Genomic DNA, 23,198 nt, shown 5'->3' on the forward strand with positions numbered 1-23,198 from the left:
ATATACCGTGGCACTCACCTCCTAGCGAGTATCAATAATTGACGCTCCACCCAGAGAAATCCCTCTTGGATTTGGCTGGATTCAGCCAGTTGATCACAGAAATCACTTCACTCTACCCATTGAGCTCTTCAATAAAGCATAAACGGAAACTGTACTTATGTATCATACGTTTAACACTGAAGTTTACGCTCTATAAAACTCGAGAACAAACCAGTTTTATCTGTCTGTATCAAGAAACAATTAGCTTACGCTCAGTGGAAAACAAGTGACGGGTGACAGAATACATTGGAACTATATAATTTGGGCTATATATTTGCACATTAGCGGTGGTGGTGGTTAGGTTATTCCCCCCCCCCCCTAATGTGCAAATATATAGCCCGAATTTGTTTCTAAAGTATTATATTTTCATCTTTTTTTTTTTTTTTATTCGGATTAACCTAACTTCACTTTCTTGAGTTTTGGCGGTATAATACATAAGTACCACGGAAACTCGTATTAGCGCACATCGAGCGTCGACTATGTTTTTACGCATATTCTGTCATGAAGAAGCTACGTTGCCTTCGCCGTCTTCTTTTAAAACCTATTTAATGTGTTGAACAACCGCCTTGATTATCTGGAGCCCTGTTTTAGATAGTTCTTATAAATTCTGGTAAATAAAAACACTGATTAGTCTTTTTCGTCTTTGCAAAATACCGTATCTTCTCCTCCCCCCCCTTGGAATTTAAGTCCTCATCTCGTTTAAAAATTCAGCATTCGTTTATAGAATCTGAACTATTCTTGGTCTTCCGTACTGAACCAATAATTTAGGCTATTGGTTGACTTTTAAACCCACTGACTCAAAACAAATTTCTTGTTCCATTTTAAATGCTGAAAAACTACCACTTGATGACTTTTTTCTCCGCGAGTAGTATACAGAAACTTACTTTTAAGTTTTATTTTGTTATAAATGGAAAAAAAATTTGATGAGGATTTGATGACGTAATTGATAAAAAATACGATTTGATGAAAAATACCAATTTGATGACGAAAGAACAAAATTCAGAACAGAGAACCCGTCATTTGTTAATTTTCTTTTCGAAGGGATAGAATTATTAAGAATATAAATAATACTAAGATGTCAAAATGTTAAATAAATATTATTATAAATAGAATATTAAGAAGAACTGGTTATAGCTTGTGAAATAGAGTGAAAGCATGATAGGCGAAAGTTGTTGCTAAAATATAGGAATTAAAAATCCAACAGATATCCAAAATAAGACTGATCAGTGCCATCTAGTCATTCAGTTGGGTTAGAACTGAACAATTTACCAAACTGTAGCTCTAAATTGTCATACGCATTAATTAAAATTTGTCCTCCTTGTGCCCGCTGCCATAACTGGTTAAGCTAACTTTAGAACCAATTCATCTTATCAAGCTGATTGTATGTGGAAATAAAAAAGAAATTGATCTTTGTTCAAAGATAAAATCTATCTCTATATTCAACAAAACAAATAATTTTATTTTAAGTATTTAGCAATTACTGACTATTGCAATAAGATAAGGCGATTAGTTCCGACTAATTTGCTTGTGGTACTGACGCTATCTGTTGGCAGTTATCCCTACATGTCATCAGCATCGCTTGTGGGTGACTTTACATTTAATCAGTGTCGCTCATCAGTTACAAAATTAATAAAGGGAATTTATACTTTGCGATGAACAATGAAAAGACTATTAATTGTTTGTTAGAAGGAAATTTCAGCTCTTGAATCGATAACAAAAGTTACTTTGCCAGTGATAATAGTGAGCATTGGGGAACTTAAAATTAGCCGGGAACAATGCGGAACTAGATGTGGTCAATTTACATCCGTTTAAGAGAACGCCAAAAAATAACACAGTTGATCATAATAACTTTTAGTCAAAACAATACATAATATTCAGTTTCATAGGTGTACTCTAGAAGCTCTCATGGGCGTACGTAGCTTCTTACCAGGGGGGGGGGCAGTACTTACCCTTCAAAAAAAAAAAAAAAATCGGATATCCATTGATTAGAAAACATTGTCAAACTTGTTAAACACTTAGGCTGCCTCTTTTCATCAAAGTTATTTGATATAACTTAATGTAGTAATGTGTACAGGGTTGCCACAATGGTTAGTTCCTAAAGTTTTAAAATTGTCCAGTTTTTCGTGCTAAGCAGCGATTTTCGGTACTACAGAAAAAACAAATTTTGTGCGTGTCGCGGTACTGTGTTGGTATCGGAACCGATATTTGGACATTTCTGTTTATTTCCACCTTTGTCAACCATCTACCTTTTATCAACTGCTTTTTTAGCCATCTACCTTTTTGCAACTGCTTTTTCAACCATCTAATTTTTCAGCCATATCTAGTGTAAATTTGAAGTTCAGGGGGAGGGGCAGCTGTCCCCGTCTTAAGAGGATTTGAATTAAAGAATGATCAAAACGTGAGTTATCCGCTATATAGGTGGTTCTATTGTTCTTCTCTTTCCCAGGGTCTGCAATTATGCAAGGTTTATTCTGAAACAGGTAAAATTCATGTAGAGATTGTTTTAAAGTACCAACAACATACAATAAAAGAGTTTTTTTCAACCCTGAAATTGTCTTAGATTTTTATATATATTTCTTTTTGTGGTCTTAGAAAAGTGAAGTTTTGAAGGCAGAACCATATTTTCGTCATTGGTGCCACGTTGAACCTCGATAAGTATTAAAAAATAATAATAACGCTTTTCGCTAGTGAAAATCCGAACGTTAACAATATGCTTATTCCCGATAACAACTACTTCTTTAAAAGAGAGCTTTACCTGCTTAAGCTGTTTTATGCCATATGTTTTCCGCTTTTTCCCGGATTTTCCAGCCACGATTATTTCTTTTAAATTTTGCGCCACCTACTACAAAAAGCTGTACAATTGCATATGGAAGTCTTTTTCATTAAAAATTGTGTTCCTGATTTATCCTAAGTTTAAGGATATATATGGCTGTTTAAGCTCAATTCAAATAATCAGTTTCATTTTCACACTCCTTACTACTTTAAAAAACGTTGTCTTAACGTCCATAGTAATCTAAAGTCTTTACGTGTCACCATATTGATACTCGCTTGACTGGCTATTTAGTCAACAATAAGTTGTACGGAGAGTATAGTTTGATTCCAGTTTCTAGGTTTATAATGGAAGAAAGGTTTAGAACGTCATATTTTACGCATGAAGTATGATGGTTGTGAATGAAGTTGAAAACGAAGTTGGCAAAAATCATGTGTTTTGGCTGTCCACTTGAAACCAAACAGAAATCTAGAGTCGCTTCAAGTGTGGTGGAAACAGGTCATAAAAAGATATTCACAGGAAGTTGGAACTTCACGGGAGGGAGTGAAGCTTTGAATGGGTTGGGGTGGAGGAGGAGTGTGTGCAGCCTTATTCGCCTCATGCGCCTTGGCTATCTGACGATTTGTCAGTAGTAGTATTTTTAGTAGCAGATCAGAGAATATACTGTTGCAGGGGCCAGATGGCAACCGGCACAATAAAGGGTTTTTTCTACTTACGGGAAAGTCACAACTCGCTATACAGATATATAAAGGAAGGAATAAATATGATAACATTCTAACTAACTCTCTCCAATTAAATAAGCTGTGTTGGAATAACTAAAGTCCAACATTAACGTTTTGGCTAACTATGGTGAATGTGTGAATAATAATATGATACTTATTCTGTTCTTCATATTTTCTCTTTACAAGTTTTTCTCTTCTCACTTCATGTGGAAATGTGAGTAATACTACGTAAAAGAAAAGATTGAATTTTAATGTTTCAAATTTTAGGTCCATATTACAAATTTCGAGTTTGGGAAGATGCCGTAGAAAGAAAGAAATATGCTAACATTCCAACATTGAAATCTGCAGTTCATCGAGTTAGCATTGTTCCCCTGTTCCTTGCCCTACTCCTTATATTATCATACTTCTTCCCGCTCTCTGTGAGTATAGTCTCTTCTTGGTTTTTCTTCTATTCATTTCTAATTTTTGTATATACTGCGTCTCTCTATTGAATAACAGGACAAGTGACTACTTTTCATAAAGAAAGAAAAACGAGCAAAAATAGGGAAGGCCAAATGAAAATATTGAAAAAACAACAAAGCGAATATTTTGAGGGGACAAACGCCTCTCTTCTTCATTGCGAAACGAAAAAAATATAGTCAATGCCAGTGCTGAAGAACAAACCAACAAATAAAACGCGGAAAGTCAATGTGAATGTGAAAAAAAAACAAAAAAATAATTAAAAGATGAATAAAAATCAATAAGAGCCAAAAATTTTTAAGAATTAAAATCAAATACCTAACAACATTAAAAGTGGATCATTCACCGGTATCTGTGATTTGCAGAGAAATTCAAAATTGAACCGTCATCGACCCCATTTTTGCTCGTTTTTCTTTCTTAATGTTATGTCGGGCCAATGTGGTTTAAGAAATTATCTTCATGACTACTTTTCCTCCATCTTATCCTTGTTTGAAGTTTCTTAATGGTTTCGGCGCTTTAAGTTCTTGACCCAGGCACAGTGGCGCGCTTATCATAAGATCTTTATGATATCACTGTCACAAGTAAAGCTTGTGAAATACATGCATATTAATAAAATAATTGAAAATGTTTACAGACTGAGATTAGATCTATCCGTGTTGAAAAACAACTACCAAATGACCCCGAAAATCATATTTAGAACAGTTTTATGCTACAGAAACCCCATGGTGGGTTAGAAGACAAACAGCTTTATTGGTCTCTGGGAACCATTATGTTTGAAAAACTAAATTGAAAACTAAATTAATTGAATTGCCAAGTTAATTTATTTTCTGAAAAAAACATCTTGTGATCAGTTTGTGGGTTAGAATTTGACATCTATTTTTAAAATCCCTATAATTACTGCAGGTTCTTGCTTATTTAAATAATTGTGAGTAAAAAGCATGACTGTGTGATCTTTGAATGTATATGTTTGTGTTTTTCTAGTGCAAGTTAACAATTTTTTTTCACGCTTATATTTAAAATGTTCTTGGCGTGTTTTAAACGTTTCCTCCTGACTATTATTTTTTCTCTTTTTTTGTTTTCTGATTTGACTGTATTTTGTCGTTTATAATTTAGATTTTTTTTTATCCTATCCCGTTAGGGCTTTAAAATTAATATTTCTCATATCATATGATACAGTGTTAAATAAAAGGACAAGCAACCCCCCCCCCCAAAAAAAAAAGAAGAAAAATTGGCAGTAATAATCCTAATATTGTATAAAAGAAAAATTAGAATACCCGACAGGTATTTGCTAACAAAAAAATGCACAGTTTTGTTGTTAAACACTTTTTTTATTTATGCATATATTTCTTTTCTGTTGATATATACAGAAGAAGATAAAAAAAACGACCAAAAGGGACGTTGCTGCATGATTTCACACTAAGAAAAAACTGTTGAATTCGAAGGTAATGATTTTTTTCATTTTATGGTTCTTGTAATTACTTGAAACTGCTTTGTGAAGGAAATCTGTTCAGGATGGTTCGAAGGGTTGAATGGGTAATATTTACAATAGGGGTAGTAATCTTGGTGAATATAAATTTTGGAAGGTTGGTCTATGTAAGCTTGGCGTGTTTTGAACGTTTCCTCTTGACTATTATTTTTTCCTTCTTGGTTTTGTTTTAAAATTAACTGTATTTTGCTGTTTAAATTTTTTTATTTAATTATTTTTGCCTTTCTCAACGTATACCCAGAAAGTTTTTAGATTATTTTCCATATTCTCATCCCAGCCTAGTTTCGAACCTCCCTTTCTTTCAGTTTATGGGTTATTTGGTAAAAACCATTTAGTAACCTAGAGGATATGTCCAAACCCATCCAAGGAGGTCTTTTAGGATGCTAATAATGAGTAGAGTCGGGCCACTATTAGTTAAAAGTGGTGTTTGATATCTTGTCCCAAGGGTTACACTCGTATTAATCCTTATATTTATCGAATTTGGCACAACAGTCAAGTTAAAAAAAAAATATGGGAAGCTAATAAAGAGAGGAACTGACCTCCCCCCTCCCCAAAAAGGAGCGCTCCATCTGAAATAAGGTAGTAATATCATAAAATGTCAGTTCCTTTTTATTTCTCATGTCAGCATCGTAACGTACCCGATAGCAGTGATAGATAGTACTACTGCTGCTTCTAGGGCTTTTTTGTTTTAAATAGGAATGGATGAGTATACGGTTCTCGTTACCCCCATTTTAAAGCAATAAAGATCCCATATATTTCAGTTTTCTGCTTTATTAGGTTAAGATTCAGTCAAGTGTTGTTAATTCTAAAAAAAAAGTTTACGTCAATTTTTTATTTTCTTACGTGAAGAGCAATTTAGTTTTTTCTTAATTTCAAATCTAAAAAAAGAAGTCACAGAAAGCTTGTAAAAATAATGTAATCTCATCTTGTAGCCACTAGCCATATTTACTAGATTTTTTTTTCTAATTTTCGATTCTAACCGTGTTAGAGAATTTAAATTACGTTTCTTGTATTATTTTTTTTCCAGTACGTTTCAACTGAAGAATTTTTCACCGAAAGGAGTGTCCTGTTTCGTATCTGGTATTTATTCCCATTATTTTCCACCTTTCGTATGCGTCTGTATTCTGCATCCATCATGTCCGAAGCAGCTTGTATATCAGCCGGTCTTGGTGCTTATCCTCAACAGTCTCAACCCAAATACGGTGCTGGACCCTCAAATTTGGAATTTATGGAAAATCTGTAGGATATATATGTATTATTCTTCCTACATAGAATTGCTCAAAAGACGCACAAGATCTTTCCTAGAGAGTTGAGACCACCCAGGTTGTCAGTCAGTCTTAACTTCCCCAATAACCCTTGAATAAATCTTGACCGTTGTAAAAGTAAAAAAAATAACTCAAATCAGAGCCGTCCATCAGAGCCACAGTATATAAATTATAGGCAGTATGATCTTTCCCTATCTCACCCATTATAAAAACCCGGACCGAGGTGCGAGTGCTCCAGAGAACGTAGAAACATAAACGACATTAGGTCTTTTCACGGGTAGACAAGTCAGATGTCTCTTGAACGCGAAACTTGGCTTCAACGTCGGAACACTAAATTTTTTAAGAAACTAATTTTTAATTAATTTATTCCAATACGTATATGAAAATCGGTAATTAGTAGTGCAATGTTATTATTAGATGTTTTTAGGAATTAAAAGTAGGTTTCGAAGTCAAGTTGGTTTCAAAGGAATTTTGAGAAAGTTTCTGCCAAAATACGTGTTCCAGGGTAATTAGACCGTTGATGGCAGATCAAATGAGAGGAGCTGTTTGTACGCGCTAATATAAGAATAAGTGGGAGGAACTGTTTGTTCGCACCGAGAATGAAGAGCCAGAAATTATCTGCGGTAAACTTACTGCTATATCTTTATACTGTGATCAGAACACTGAATCTAAGTGAGTTTGAAAACCTCACGAACTCATGGATCAATCGTAAAAATCTTGAAACTTTTGTCGTGAGCAGAGAACTGAAATCATTCAAAGCCCTTAAGGTCTAAATATTATTTTTATTGTAAAGGGCAACGCAAAATGTTTATTTTTAATAAGGTCACACCAGTTGTTTCTTTTTAATAGAAATAAAAATACCCAGAAATTCGTAAGCCGATTTTTATTAGATTTTTATTTTACTCGATTTTTGTGTATTTTCAGGTGTTTTATTGCTTCAGGCTGACACTGATTAAAATATAATTCAAATGTCTTCCGCAGTGCATCGATTTGATTATTAACATAATAAAACTTATATTTGATTTATCTTAACATATTATTTGAAAAAAAAACTACATTTTCTAAAGAGTTAAAGAGGCTGAGTTACAAGGTCGAACCTTAAAACGTACAGGGATTAGGAGGCACAGTTGGGGGGCTCCCGCCCCCAAACCCCACTTTCGCAGCCTTTAAATAAAAAAAAGTTTTTTAAACTGAAAGTAAGGAGCGACATTAAATCTTAAAACGAACAGAAATTATTCCGTATATGAAAAGAGGCTGTGCCCTCCTCAACGCCTCGCTCTTTACGCTAAAGTTTTTATTGTTTAAGAAAAGAGTTGTGAGAAAGTCAAACTTTAGCGTAAAGAGCGAGGCGTTGAGGAGGGCACAGCCTCTTTCATATACGGAATAATTTCTGTTCGTTTTAAGATTTAATGTCGCTCCTTACTTTCAGTTTAAAAAACTTTTTTTATTTAAAGGCTGCGAAAGTGGGGGTTTGGGAGGCGGCAGCCCCCAACTGTGCCTCCTAATCCCTGTACGTTTTAAGGTTCGACCTTGTAACTCAGCCTCTTTAACTCTTTGGAAGACGTAGTTTTTTTTTCAAATAATTTCTGCACGTCTTTGTACAGTTTATTAGTTATTATTGCTTGACTAACTGTTATATGATTGTGTATTATTCTTTTCTTTCTCGACAGGGTGTTTTAAGGGTCGACCTTGTAATTCAGCCTTTTTAACTCTTTAGAAAACATAATTTTTTTCAAATAATTTAAAAAAGAAACTGAGTTTTTTTTTTAATTTAAATTCAGTATATAAAAAGTTTGATCTAACGGTGAATCGGACCCAGGTTTTCAGCCTGAAAGCGATGAATCTCACCGCTACACTAAAGAGACATAATTGAAGTTGTTTTTTAGTAACGTGATGAATCTTTTTGACGCAAGCAAAACTTGATATTTGGTTTTTAGAAAACAGAGAAGGAGTGATTAGATTGAGCTGAAATTTCGAGGATAAGCTCCCAGGCCCCAGGAAAGCTTATCCTACAAATTTCAGCTCGATCAGACCACGTTAAAGGGGGGTTGTGGTGGGAAAAATTAACATGGGCTAATATAGGAAAACAAGGTTTTTCGTAAATATAAATTCGGGGGATAATTTTTTCGGTCTGAAAATATCAAAAGGCCCTTACAGGTCGAATTCTGCTTCGAATGAGTCCTCATTCAACCGGATCCGGTGCCAACTGTGGCCTGTAGGCGTGGCTAAGAAAAAAAAAGAAATGATGATGACTTTGAAGTGGCTATATTTGGTTTTTTGAAAACATGGAAGGAGTGATCGGATTGAGCTGAAATTTCGAGGATAAGCTCCCTGGCCCTAGGAAAGCTTAACCTATAAATTTCAGCCCAATCGGACAACGTTACAGGGGGGCTGTGGTGGGAGGGTCCAAACTTCCGGCCCAGTTTACCCCATGAAGATAAAGTCGGAGGAGGATGAAATTTTGCAAGTTTCTTAGTTTGAGCTTGGGCTACAAATTGCGATTACCGCCGTCTCTCTGCGACCTCTAGGACCTGAAATCGCTTAACATTGTGGTGTGTCGCCTCTTTATAGAGGCACAAGTGTGCCTCCTTGATGAAACTTAATTAATATATAAACATACTAAATTGGATTACTGAAAACAAAAGATATGCTGAATAAAGACAAAACTGCCAGGCATCGTTTGGAATTCTTTATGATGGTTTCTCATAGTGCTTTTGGTATCGCTGATTTTTATTGTTTTCTGATATCACTCTATTACTGGCTACCTCCCCCGTACCCCCTTTAGAAAACTCCCCCTCATCCTTTTTTGACGTTATCTTGCCACTTTCCTGCCGTGAAAGCAAAATTTTAACAAAATCAAGATGCTGGCTCAATACAGGATCGAACTTGAGATGTATTGTGCGTAAAGCAGATGTGATAACCGTCACACTATCGAACCATTTAAATCGATCACAAATTAATTTTGACTCAACTGCCAGAATGCTCAAATTTAGCCCCCAAGTCATTAGTAATATTAAAGGAATATCAAAGCCCCCCCTCTCTCTCTGAACGAATTTTCCTTCCATCTCCAACCAATTCCCCCTCTTATCCCCCAATTATCCCTTTTTTGAGTTTGTCCTGCAGCAGAAAGTAGTACCTGCTATAAGCACTATAGTGGGCGAAAAAAATTACTACCATGCTCAAATACCCCCTTACCCCACCCCACGACCTCTCTTGATTTTATATGCCAGAGAGAATCACCGCAAAGTTAGAGCTTAATTTATCTATTCGCTCTGTAGTGCACTGCAATCATTTTTATACAGTTCTGAAGAAGGCTTATGCCAGTTTTGCCTCTGACTTAGACTATCTGTCTTGGCTTTCTCCAATTGGCCATGGCTCTCAACTTTTTATCACAGTTCCCCCAAAATATTTGTCCGACTCGTAAAAACGGAACAAAAATGAATATAATAAATTAATAGCCTCGTAATATTAAAAGTTTAAAACGAATATCAGAGCTCCCCCTGCATATCCAGCAAAAACCCCTCCCACTCCCTTCTTGACCTTGTCATGCAGAAAACGGTCGAATATGCTATAAGCCTTGCTAATGGGGTGCCAAAAATTACTACCATTCTCCAATTCCCCCCCCCCATCTCGCAACTCCTCTTGAGCTTCACTTGCCAGAGAGGGTCACTGCCAAGTTGCAGGCGAATTTTTCTATTCGTATAGAAATGTAGAAATAAGAAAAAAGGTATATATCTCATCTCTGCGGTAAGTTGCAACTCTGTATCTATTTCTAAGCTATCTTTCAATTTCGAATTGTAATGTGATAGTCTCTCCCTAGAGATTGTTGCTGCCTACCGTTAGATTTATTTTAGTCAGTGGAACATAAGTCTTTCAGATGAAAAACTTATGTTGCAATCCCTACGTCATACTGTCAAATGCATTTGTTATTACCAAGAAATTGTCAACAACAATAAAAAAATCGTATCAATCCAATGAGTATTTTAAATGTTTATTTTGCTTCTGAGAAAAAAAACTAAAAAGGCCCTCTTATGTGGCCTTGACGGCACAAAAAGGAGGCCATCTTGAGCAAAAAATAATTAAGCACGACAAATCACTGAACATTTAGATCTGATAAGAGAGGAAAATCGAATTTTTTTATAAGAAATTTTTTTTAAAGGACATCTTATGTTGCCTTGATGGCCTGAACAAGCCATCTTGAGCTATCAATAAATCAGCAGCACTAATCCAATGAGTATTTGAAACTGTCAAGAAAGTAAGCTTGAATTTTCTCCAAGAAAAAAAACAACTAAAAAGGCTAGCTTATGAGACCTTAATGGCATAAGAAGGTCATCTTGGGGCAGCTATAAATGAGCATTGGTAATCCATCGAGTATATGAAATTGATAATAGAAGAAACCCGAATTTGTCTCTAAGATCAAGAAGCGAAAAAGGCCATTTTGCGTGGGCTTCATGGCATAAAATAGCCATCTTGGGCCCACACAAAATGGGCGTTACTAATCCATCTGTTATTGCAGTTATTTTAAGAAATTGCTTAGTTACTGAAAAAGGAACAGGTTTTGAATTTCACACTTTTTGAAGCTTCAAGGATTTACGAGATGACAAGCTACAAAATGCCTTGTAATCTTGGGTGACACCAAACATTTCCCTAAAAACTTGAGGCAGGTAGATCAAATGTTGTCAAACCATTTTCAGTCATGCGTTAACCCAAGCGTTGATCTTGCAATCAAGTCGCAGAAATCTAATAATAGAACTTTTTATTTAAGCCAAGGGCGGGGGGATGTCCCCCTAGCCTCCTGGATCCGCTACTGAAGTGCAGCATATATGTCATCTGCCAACCAACATGCCTAGTGGCTTCAATTCTAATTTAAAGTAAATTTCTACTTTCGGCTTTCAACCCACCCAACAAATTGATAGTCCCACTTTGTGCGTTTCTTATTTTTTTCCACAACAAGTCACATTTCACAACTGGATCGGCTTCGTTTGCTAAAAGTATAAAAACTCGAGACACAGGTCAGCCATGGATTAGCACGAGGTGGTCTTAACGAATTTCATTTTGCTAAAAATTCACTTTTCTTCTACTAGGGTACTAGGGACTTCTAGGTACTAGGATACTACTAGGACAACTAGGGTACTAGGGACTCTCACTTTTCTTCTACTTTAACCAGCTTCAACAATTTCTATATGTGCCAAGAAATCTTTCAATTCACATTGGACTTCAAAATGTCTCGTAGTTGTTTAGTTGTCCCAGTACCCTCCAGGTAATTTTAAAATCTTGCCTTAACAAGAGAAATCTTGCCTTAACTCCTGATTTAATACAAATCCAGCTGCTAGCCTCATTTCCTACCTTAACCACAGCAGTGTTATTCTTGTACATAGCATTAATCACTTTAATGTATTTGTCTGGTATACCATACAAGGATAAGACCTTTGCTAAAGCTCTTCTATCAACAGAATCGAACACTTGCTCATAATCTATAAAACTGAGGATCAAAGGGGTTTGACAACTCAGGCATTTCTCAATTATTAACTTGAGAGTGAAAATTTGGTCCTCTACCTATTAACCTAAGAGTGAAAATTTGGTGGATGCTCTACGCATCCTCTACCGTTTCTGAAAAGTTCAATTAAAAAAAAAATTACAAGTTCATTTTATATGATCTTGTATATTATAATATCTGCAAGTTCATTTAAAAAAAAAAATTGATGTGCTTTAGTCAGCAGAAACTAGTCGAGAAAGCTGTTTGACGTGCATAAGGTTGTTTGATATAAGCCCCGACAAGGCGCTTAACCATAGGCATTACTTTGTGTACTTCTCATTCATCGTCAATCTTACCTCATTGGATAAATGAAAAGATGACTTTTTCCATTTCTAATGTGTATAATTCTTCAGAATATTTCTGAGTTGTGGCTAATGGACAATTATATCAAATCATGAAGAACAAATCAAATATCAAAATTGAATATAGATTTTCAGATTAGAAGTTTTTAGGAATTCAAATTGTCTTAGGAATTAACCAGTGAATTTTCGTGTTTGCCAGTTATGTGCCTGAATGAATCATTCTGGGAATCCCATGTCAAGGTAATCCCAGCAAGTTTTGAGTCTATTTTTCCGGTAAACTGCTCAATTTCGTAAAATTTCTTGAGTTGTTTTTTGTATATTTTCTGGGATAACTCTAATGTATCCTATTGTCTAACTTCAAGTAAATTACCCTAGACAATTTCTGTGAATTCCTTAAGCCTTGTTGCAGTATTCTCCGTGATCCCTGAATGGGTTTTTGTAACCCCTAAATTGAGCTCTGGTCGATTCTCTGAACCGGCTTTCGATTCATAAGTTCTTTAAATAAACTTGACCAGACTCGTAAACCAGAATTTCGCTATATTGTCTAATTTATACTTAAAATAAAATAGAAATATGATAACAGGTATAAACTTTGATCAAGAAAGTGACCTCGGAAAAAATAATTTATATTGTATTTAAAGATAGATAATTATTCGAACATTTCCGCTTCAAACCCGGAGCCTTTGCTAACCGAAAAACTACATTAGACAATTTAACAGACATTAGAAAATTACATAAAAGATTAGAAAATCACATGAACTCTATTGTAAGGATCAGGAGAACGGAAGGAACTTGGTTCCTTATGATACGCGAATTCCTTTCGCCTTTCTTTTTCTCAGTATAACGTTTGTCTAAACTATTTATGTGAACCCCTCAATTTAGATGTTAAAGGTAATTTTGTATATTAACTTTTAAGTAATTTTACGTATTTCCTCATTTTTACCCAACTATTCCCCTCAGGAATGGAAAGAGTTGGTTTATTGTCAAACTTGCAGAAGCAGAAGCTTTCGAGATATAAAGTTTGACATGATCCTTTTTATGGGGGGGGGGATAGGCATTAGAGAGGAATCCATGGTAGACTGAAAGAGACGGAGATAGTTAAAGCGGATTATTTTATCTTTAATGAGTGGAGAAAGTGTTGAATATCGAATTATTTTATGCAGGTTTAAAAGGATCAGGAAGAGGGGACTTGGTGCCAAAGATATGTGTGGGTTCATTGCCCTCCTCAGTTTAATTACCTTCTCTCCAAATTTATTGCCCCCTAGATTTTGAAAAACTTTCTTTTCATTTTATTAAGAAAACCAAATTACTCCCACTTTTTACAAGAAAACCAAATTTTGTAAGAAGTATTTTATGTATCCTAATGAACAGAATTGAAACAATCCTCCGCTCTATATTTTCATGAATTTGTACCCCTGAAAGGGAAATGAGTGGGCAGGAGTATGTACTTTTAGTTTATAATCAAGATTGCTTGAATCATCATATACATTAGTATAATTCAGTTTAGTTTAGTTCGGTTTAGTTCACTGTAACAAGAGTTTCTTTTTAAATTCGCAACGTGACCCTTCCAAAGTAAAAAAAAAAGTCAAAAAGTGAACGCGGAGGTGAAAGGACCTTCATGATGGTACGCATACCTCACTACGTTGCAAAAGAAGAAGGTGCATCGAAAGATAGAAAATGGTATTTTTATCTGTTGAAGCCAAATTTACTTCATTGAAGCATTTGTCAGGCAATTTATTAGTATTTTCACCAGCAAAATTTATCTCAACGTTCAGAAACTGAGAAAGGACCTCATTTGTAGTGTTTGCCAAATAAGTTTGTGTTCACGTAAGGCTGTTTGAAACCATGTTGGGAATGGAACCTCTAGTCCAAGAATAATTTACACTTCAAGTTAAAGGGGAGAAAAACAACAATCGAAGAGAACTGTCCCCCTCCCCAGTATAATAGGAATATAACGCAGAATGGCTTATATAAAGAAGCATATGAAACATATTGTGGCAACGTCAGCCCCAAAGCGGCATTTAAGGCCATTTGGAATTCCAATTTAGTCTCAAAGTTGCATGATAATAGGGTTAAAATAAGCTGGAGCAAAGCGAGTATTTCTTATTACAATAGTGACGAAATGAGCACGCAGTTTTAGCAAGTCTGCTCTGTTTTTTCCCACGGCTGGGTGGGGGTCGAATTGAAATTTTTAGGTTTTTTCGGGGGGGGGGGGAGTCGAATAGTGCCAAATTTTGTATTTGAGGAATGTTTTTCTTTTAATGCTTGTGGTCAGACAGGCTCTGCTGCTAGTAATCTAATAAATTATATTGCTTTTTTATATTACTATGTTATTTATTTTCATTTATTCTATTTGTTGTATTTATTATGACTGTATTATTTATTTTCAGGGACAAGGAGGATGCAATAAGTGAAGAAAAAGATTTGTGTTTCAAGACAATTCAGAATGTTGATGCGTGGCTTGGAGAAGTAACGAATACTGTTCGCGCCTCAATGAGAGTTTGGAACACCACAGTCCAGTATTGGCTTGCTATAAATGTGCATAAACGTTTTCCGATTAAACCTTTAAGGTATTTACTTTTTAATTTTAATTGAGAATTTCTGATCCACCTTCACTTAAAGTCTGTGTCTCTTGTCCGGCGAGTACGAAGGGTTTTTTTTCTGGGAGGGGCTCCATAGTTCCCTCAAAAGTACAAAACTAAGCGGGTTGACTGGAATTTATCGAGTGTTTTAGGGAACCCTAAACTTTTTAAAGAATCCTTAATTTAAAGTAAAGATATTTAATCTTAATCGTTAAAGATTTTTTAAGGAATCCGTGAGAAACTAAAAGATCTTTAGAATAGTGCCTGCTTGTTGTAGATTTATAAGATCAAGCAATATTTTTGCCCTAGTATTGTTACTATTGCTTGTACTAATAATTTGTTGTAGCACCAACCCATACAAGGCCAACACAGCTGCATAAGCACTTCCTTCACCCCAAGCTATTCATTGCCTCACCCTTCAATTCTTCACTTAAGGTTCCAATTTATTTTGAATCTTTTCTGATGACCTCTTTCCAATCTATTCTGTGGCGACCTACTTATTATTTGGCCCCAGATTGGTGTTCACCATCTTTGGCGATCTATTATCCTTCATCTGTAAAATGTTGCCTAGCCATCTTAACTTTCTTTTTATAGTAGCCTTAGAAAGTGGAATTTAACCACGTTGTACGTATAGCTTATTTTTTGATGCACGATCTTGTTGCCAGATGAGCATCAAAATTCTTCCTTAGACAACTCCTCTAGAAAACATTTAATACATATTTCTCAGCCATTCAGAGCGCCCACGCTTATAGTCATACTTGACCTCTGTCATTACTGTGGCTTCCAATATTTCCAGTATTTTGTATTGGAAATATTCTAATCTTAGAATAGAGGCTTTCAATATTTCAATAATTGAATATTTCTATAATAGGGGAACGCCCTGCAGATATGTAGGGTACCTCCATAGGAGGCGCGGACCAAGGGGGTACCTTGTCCTTGGGGGTCCATAATAGAAACTGGGGCACCCTTGCTTGGGGTCATCAATACTGGAGGAGGAGGAAGAAGGCCCCTCAAATGTACACTCAAAAGGGCCCACTGGCTTGTCCACAAGTCCCATGAGTTACAAACCTTCTCCCAGCAATGGGTTAAATTGCATGGTGATGCAGAACACCATCGCGAGAAGATCCTCTATAGGAGGACAACTGCAGCAGGGCTTAAGATCCAGATCTATGGGCAACGGCCTCTGCAAAGCGCTGCCTCGACTCTTTCGGGGTACCTGCAAGACTGGGGACCTTGCGATCAACTCTATTCCCACTTGAGGAGTGGCGCCCCTCAAGGAAATTATAGCCTAGTAAACGACACAGCATTCGCACGGAATTCTGACTAATGGACAATTCTTCTGGGCTTGGTATGTTTTGACGAGCGTCTTCGGGCTGAAAAACCTCTTCCTAGCTAATTTATCTATTAAGAGCTACCTCCCCGTAGTAGAATAATATTTGTAGGCATGAATATATAATGAGTCGGAGGTAATAGGCTTGAGATTGTCTGTGCAGGATTTCGACTCTTGTTGATGGAAGAGTATTACCAAGTGCTGAAAACCATGTTGTGACCAAGATGGGCCCAGGATTGCACAAAGCCTCCATTCATGGTGGTCCCAGGGACTTCTTGCTGTGCGGTTCTGAGCCGGCTTAAGCACTTCGGTGTAGAATTGAGAAGATATGTGATCCCCGTCCTGCACTGGTATCCGGGATCATTGCTTTTACTGAGGCAAAAATTATTTCAATGATTTAAAGAACATGAAAATTGGAGCTTAGAATGTTACGACGTTCAAATGACTATCGTATCGACATTTTGACCGACGAATTCATACGATTCGAACTGGATTTATTAGGAGTTTCAGAAACTCATATCCCAGGGGCAGGAAACATGAAATTAGGTGATATAGAATTTATTTACTCAGGCAGGAAGGATGGGGTACATAGACAGGGAGTTGGGCTCATGATGAATAAGGAAGTTGCTAAGTCTTGTTTAGGCTGGGAAGGTACTAATAATAGAATACTAATTGCTCATTTTATCACTATAAAGTTTAGGGTATCAGTTATAGTAGTATACTCACCTGTAGAACCGACTGACCGAGATACTAGTGACTCAGGTGATTTTTCCTTACTGTTACAGGAGAATATAGACAGGGTCACAGGTAGAAATATTGCGCTTTTACTGAGAAATTTTAATGCACTAGTTAGTAAAAATAGGAATGTCGCTATCGTAGTCTAGGTAAATGAGTTGTAGGAAAAGAAAACAGATATGGATATACGCTTTTGCCGTTTTGTAGGTATAACAATCTAGTTATAACCAATACGGTGTTTGGTCATAAAATGGCTCATAAGTTAACATGGTATTCACGTGATGGTAAAACAGAAAACCTTATTGGTTATGTTATTGTAAATCGAAGACTGGCAGGATCAATACAAGATACTAGAGTATATAGGAGTGCCGTTATTGATGTTAAAGAAAGATCACCATCTAGTAGTGTCAAGGCTTAGTTTAAAGCTCAAATTTTCGAAAGTAACTACTCCCGGGAAGTTCTGATGTTGGTAGACTCCAGGATGAGAATTTGAGAGAAACTTTCCAGGAACAGTTGAATACTAAATTTGAGCGTTTAAAATTTTATAATGTGGAAGATGGTTGGAATAATTTTTCAAAAATAATTTGTGAAGTTGCTGAAGGTGTATTAGGGAAGAAAGCTAGAACTGCAGCTAAGAATATTAGTGAAAATGCTTTATGTTTAATAGAAAGGAGAAAGGACATATACAAAAATTATCTGAGTGATAGATCATGTGAAAACAAAACTAATGTAAAGAAAGTGGAGAAAGCATTAAAATACGAACTAAGGAGGTGTGAAGTGGAGGCCATGGATAAAATTGCGAAGGATCTGAAAGGTGCAGCCAGACGGCATAATAGTAAAATATTGTACTGGCATGTTAACAAATTGAGAGGGAGCAGTCAATCCGGACTGGGCCCAGTTAAAGATAGGAATGGGGCCGCAATTAGCGATAAGGAAAAAAATAAAGAGAGATGGGCCGAACATTTTGAGAATTTGCTTAACCAAGATACAGTTTCACGAAAAGACATAGAGGGAAATAAAAAGTTTATGATACCTTGGATGTGAAGGAAGATTTGTTATGTGAGGAGTAATTAGCAACAATACTAAAAGGATTAAAAATTAAAAGGGCTCCAGGTGCTGATAGGGTGGTAAAGCTCTTCTATCAGCAGAATTGAACGCTTGCTCATAATATATAAAACTGAGGACTAAAGGTGTTTGATAACTCAGGCACTTTTAATTACTAACCTAAGAGTGAAAATTTGATCGACACATCCTCTATCTTTTCTAAAACCGCACTGTTCTTCTCTTAAAACTTTGTCTACAGCATCTCTCAGTCTAAAAAGTATCTTATTAGTTAGTAATTTGCTACCTACAGAGACCAAACTAATGCCTTGATAATTACCACGCTCATTCTTATTACCTTTCTTATATAGTGGTTTAATTAAGGTTTTCCTAAAATCGCTAGGTACTTCTCGTTTTTCAAAAATCAGATTCATAATCTTCAGTAACTTGTTTCTAACCTCAGAGCTGCCATATTTAAGAAACACATTTACCACACTATCAGCATCTGGAGCCTTATTATTTCTTAATCATTTTAGTACTATCACTGATTCTTCCTCACAGAACAAATCTTCCTTCACATCTAAGGTATTAAAAACTTTTTCATTTTCTTCTATATCTTTTCTTGCAACTCTATCTCGGTTTAGAACATTCTCAAATTGTTTTGCCCATATCTCTTTACTATTTCTTTATCACTAATTGTGGCCCCGTTCTTATCTTTTAACTGGGACAGGTCCAGATTGACTACTCTCTCTCAATTTATTAACACACCAGTACAATACTTTACTAATATGCCATATAGCTGCGTCTTCCAGATCCTCGACAATTTTATCCATGGCCTCCAGTTTACAGTTCCTTAATTCATATTTTAATGCTTTCTTCACTTTTTTTACAATACTTTTATTTCATATTACCTATCACTCAGATAATTCTTGTACAAGCCCCTTTTCCTCTCTATTAAACATAAAGCTTTGTCACTCATATTTCTAGCTGCAGTCCTAAATTTTTTCCCTAAGACACCATTAGCAACTTCCTAAATTATTTTCCTAAAATAATTCCATGCATATTCCACATGGTCAAATTTTAAATTCTCCAGGTTAGTATTCAACTGTTCCTGAAAAGTTTCTCTTAAATTCTCATCCTGGAGTCTGCTAACATCATAACTTCCCGGGAGGTAGTTACTCTTCCTAAATTTCAACTTTAAATTAACCCTAGACACTACCAGATGGTGATCTTTACTTTTCACATCAGTAACATCACTCCAATATGCCAAAGTATCTTGTATTGATCCTGCCAGTCTTCGGTATACAATAACGTAATCAATAAGATTTTCTATCATACCATTACGTGAATAGCATATTAACTGACGGGCCATTTTATAACCAAACACCGCATTAGTTATAACTAGATTGTTATACCTACAAAATTGCAACACGCTGTAGCCATTGCTGTTTTCTTTTCCTACACCAAATTTACCTAGACTAGAATACCATCTATCCCTATTTCTCCCAACCTGGGAATTAACATTTCCTAATAAAACACTATATTTATACCTGGGACCCTGCCTATTTGTTTCTGTAACTGTAAGTAAAATTCAGCTGAATCCTTAGTAACTCTGTCAGTCGGCTCCAATGGGGCATATACTACTAGCGTATAACTGATACCCTGAACTTTTTAATCATAAAATGAGTGATTAGTATTCACATTATTGATACCTTCCCAGCTTAACCAAGACATAACGGCTTCGTTATTCACCATGAGCCCTACTCCCTGTCTATATACCCCATCCTTCCTGCCTGAGTAAATAAATTCTATATCACCTAATTTCATGCTTCCTACTCTTGGGATATGAGTTTCTGAAACTCCTAATAAATTCAGTTTGAATCTTAGAACCGGACAGCAAGAAATCCCTGCGGCCCCCAGTATGATGGGAGGCTCTGCGCAATGGTGGGCCTTAGGAAGCTGAGGCAAGCCATACTAGATAAATTGGCTAAGAAGAGATTTTTCAGCCCCAAAACGCTCACCAAAACAAACCAGGCCCAGAAGAATTGTCCATTAATCAGAATTCTGTGTTAATGATGTGTCTTTTATTTCAAATACAGTAACCCTTTTACGAAATTAAATAGAAAAAACGATGTTTTTCAACTAAAAGTAAGGACCTACATTAAAATTTCAAATAAATTTTTTTTTAAGTATATAAGGGGGCTTCCCCTTCTTAAACCCCTCTTTCTTTACGCTAAAGTTTGACTTTTTTTTTCCAATTCCTTAAGGAAGACTTCATAAATATTAGGGCCGTTTAATTAGAATAAAAGCTTTGCCAAAGCAATAGAGACGTTAGTTTAACGAGCAAGGGATTTAGGAGGGTGCAGCCCCACTCATATATGGACTATATGTATATAAGTTGAAGAAACTTATTTTTTAAAATTTAAATTTCTGTATGTTAATCAGATAAGCCGGAAAATCCGCTCCCTCAGGGTGCTTTCAGGCACCATCCCCTCTCCTCACTCTGCACCCACCACCACTATGTTATGTTATGACATTCTCTCATAGCAGGTGATTGCAAATAAAAAAACTCATTATTCTTATTAAACTGCCGTTGTGTTTCAGGAGTCATTCTTAAGGAATTGGGTCAAAATGTCAAAACTTTAGCGTAAAGAACAAGGTCTTGAGAAGGGGTAAACCCTATTCATATACGCACTAATTTCTGTCCGTATAAATTTTGATGTTACTCCTTACTTCCAGTTGAAAAAACTTTTATAATTTAGTTGCTGGTTGCTTGTAATAACACGGAGAAATCTGGCCCCCACCTCCATGAAAAATTCCTTCACCCACGGAAAAAATCCACCGTGGAAAGTTGTTTTCACGTAAAAAAGCCTTCCCCCCTTTCCAGGGAAATTCCCCCAAGACAATTCTATTTTAGCTGAAAATTTCACCCAGAAAATTTCTTGCATATGATCTGGGGTGAAAAATTTTTCTTAGCGCACTTTAATTTGAAAAAAGCTTTAATTTCTGATTGTTTTTAAAACCATGGCGGTAATCCCCTTCTCGGTGGAAAAGCTTCCTTGCAAAAATGCAGCAAAATGGTCTTTTCCAGCAAAGGTTTTTTAGGGGGGAAGGAGTACAAAAGAAACTTTAAAAAACGTATCAAAAATGTGAAATTGATATCTATTCCCTTGCGATTTCTGAGAATATTTCTGGTCTACGCTGTTATTATAAAAATAAAGAATAACACTAAACCCCAAAATGAGCCAAATTTATTCCATAGAGAAGGAGGATTGTCCCTTCCTCATCCATATCTCCACCTCAAGGTAACAGAAACTTCAGATTTTGTTTATTGGATCAGAAATTGAGGGTTCTAGTTCTTTGCGTGGGGGGTGAAAATTTCCGGGGGAATTAATGGAGGGCTATTTTCTGGGGGTTATTTTCTGCAGGGGGATGGGTATTTTCCAGGGGGGTTAACACCGACCACCAAAAAAGGACAAGCAATGATAAAAAAGAACGCTAATTTTTTTAATAAATACGCGTCGAACGGAGGCATGTTCAATGGCGGCGAAACCAGAAAAGAACAGGAACGTCTAACAATAAGAAAAAAGAGATTGCAACTAATCAGGTGAAGAAGAGAAAATGGAAAATCAGAATTGTTCGTCATTAAAACTAAATAGCAATTAAAATCTAACCTGTATTAGCCTGGACTCTTATTACCTGGATTTGATTGGACTAGCTTAAATACATTTGATCTGCGTTTTTGTGCGGAGGGGGGTCAATTGTTTTTGCCTTTTCCTTTTAAAAAATGTTATTTCTAGTTTTCTTATCTCTTGTTGCATTATTCTTGTTGTTCCATTCTTCTGGCTTCGTATTGCTTTTGTTTTTATTCCTTTTTTGTATTAATATAAATTAATCAAATAAATCTTAAAACGATTACAGCTTAAATTTAATATGCAAATCAAGCTTAAAACGAAGACAAATATTTTACTATTGTAGCATGAATGAAACCCAAAACGAACAGAAAGGAAATAAACAATCATAGCAAACAAACATGCAACATGTACGGTTTAATAGCAATCGCTTAAGGTTCATAACATGAACCTTAAAACGAATAAAGCTTTAATTAATTTTGTGAATCAAGATTGAAACGAATAAAAATCAATTCAAAGAACAGTATAGGTACTGCCTGCTTCCCTAACTGTAAAAGTCTAAAACCTACTGCGGATTGGCGCTTTATTACAAACATTTTCTTACGTACTTAGTACTACATCAAAAATTGAAAATGAAATTACAGTAAAACCAAATTTTGAACTGATGGGCTTTTCAGTAGTTGATATCATTATATATCAAATATTTAGTTTAAGCTTATTTCTTCCCACGACCGTTCACGACAATTTTAGTTCCGCTACAAACAAAAATTTTGCTACTGCCTCCTTTCCTAATTTTAAAAATCTAAAGCTTACTGCGTCATTGGCGCTTCACTGAAAGCGAATTATTACAAATATTCTCTTTTCCTGTTACTACAGCATTGGCATGGAAATACATATTACACTATTCAAATTTTATTTATTATAAAAAGAATTTTACTTTTTCAATTTTGTTTTTTCAATTGGAATTAAATGTTTAGCCTTCTTATAGTATACTAAATGCATATTAAATGCGTTCAATACCTTGTGGCAGTTAAATGTTTCTCTTTGTACTATAAAAATATTACATTCATATGCCTACTAATACAGAAATTTTTGCCCATTATGCCACTGCGCATGTTGGCTGTTCTGACCGACAACAAGCTGAACGTTGTCGATGAAATCAGGTTCCAATCTGGGTTTTTAGCCTGTTGGTAAAATAGGTTTTGACCATAACTGAATTGATATAAACATTTTGTTAAAAATAAAAAAGGAAAAGAAGACACCCTGCTGCTTGTGTTAGTCTGAGACAAGTTTCATTTC

The 23,198-nt window shown here is 35.7% G+C and overlaps 1 protein-coding gene across 1 annotated transcript in view; it reads left to right on the forward strand.

Annotated features, from left to right (window-relative positions):
• Positions 1-23,198, forward strand: part of LOC148956130 (membrane-bound acylglycerophosphatidylinositol O-acyltransferase mboat7-like) — a 265,838-nt gene that overhangs the window by 162,995 nt on the left and 79,645 nt on the right. Inside the window, exons 5-7 of the mRNA XM_089089363.1 lie at positions 3,799-3,950; positions 6,504-6,715; positions 14,970-15,149. Of these exons, the coding sequence (XP_088945489.1) occupies positions 3,799-3,950; positions 6,504-6,715; positions 14,970-15,149 (544 nt within the window). The remainder of the gene's footprint in view (positions 1-3,798; positions 3,951-6,503; positions 6,716-14,969; positions 15,150-23,198) is intronic.

This window comes from Artemia sp. Qi Xiang Cuo, chromosome 1 (genome assembly GCF_049724085.1).
Source record: "Artemia sp. Qi Xiang Cuo chromosome 1, ASM4972408v1, whole genome shotgun sequence".
NCBI classification, from domain to species: Eukaryota; Metazoa; Arthropoda; class Branchiopoda; order Anostraca; family Artemiidae; genus Artemia; species Artemia sp. Qi Xiang Cuo.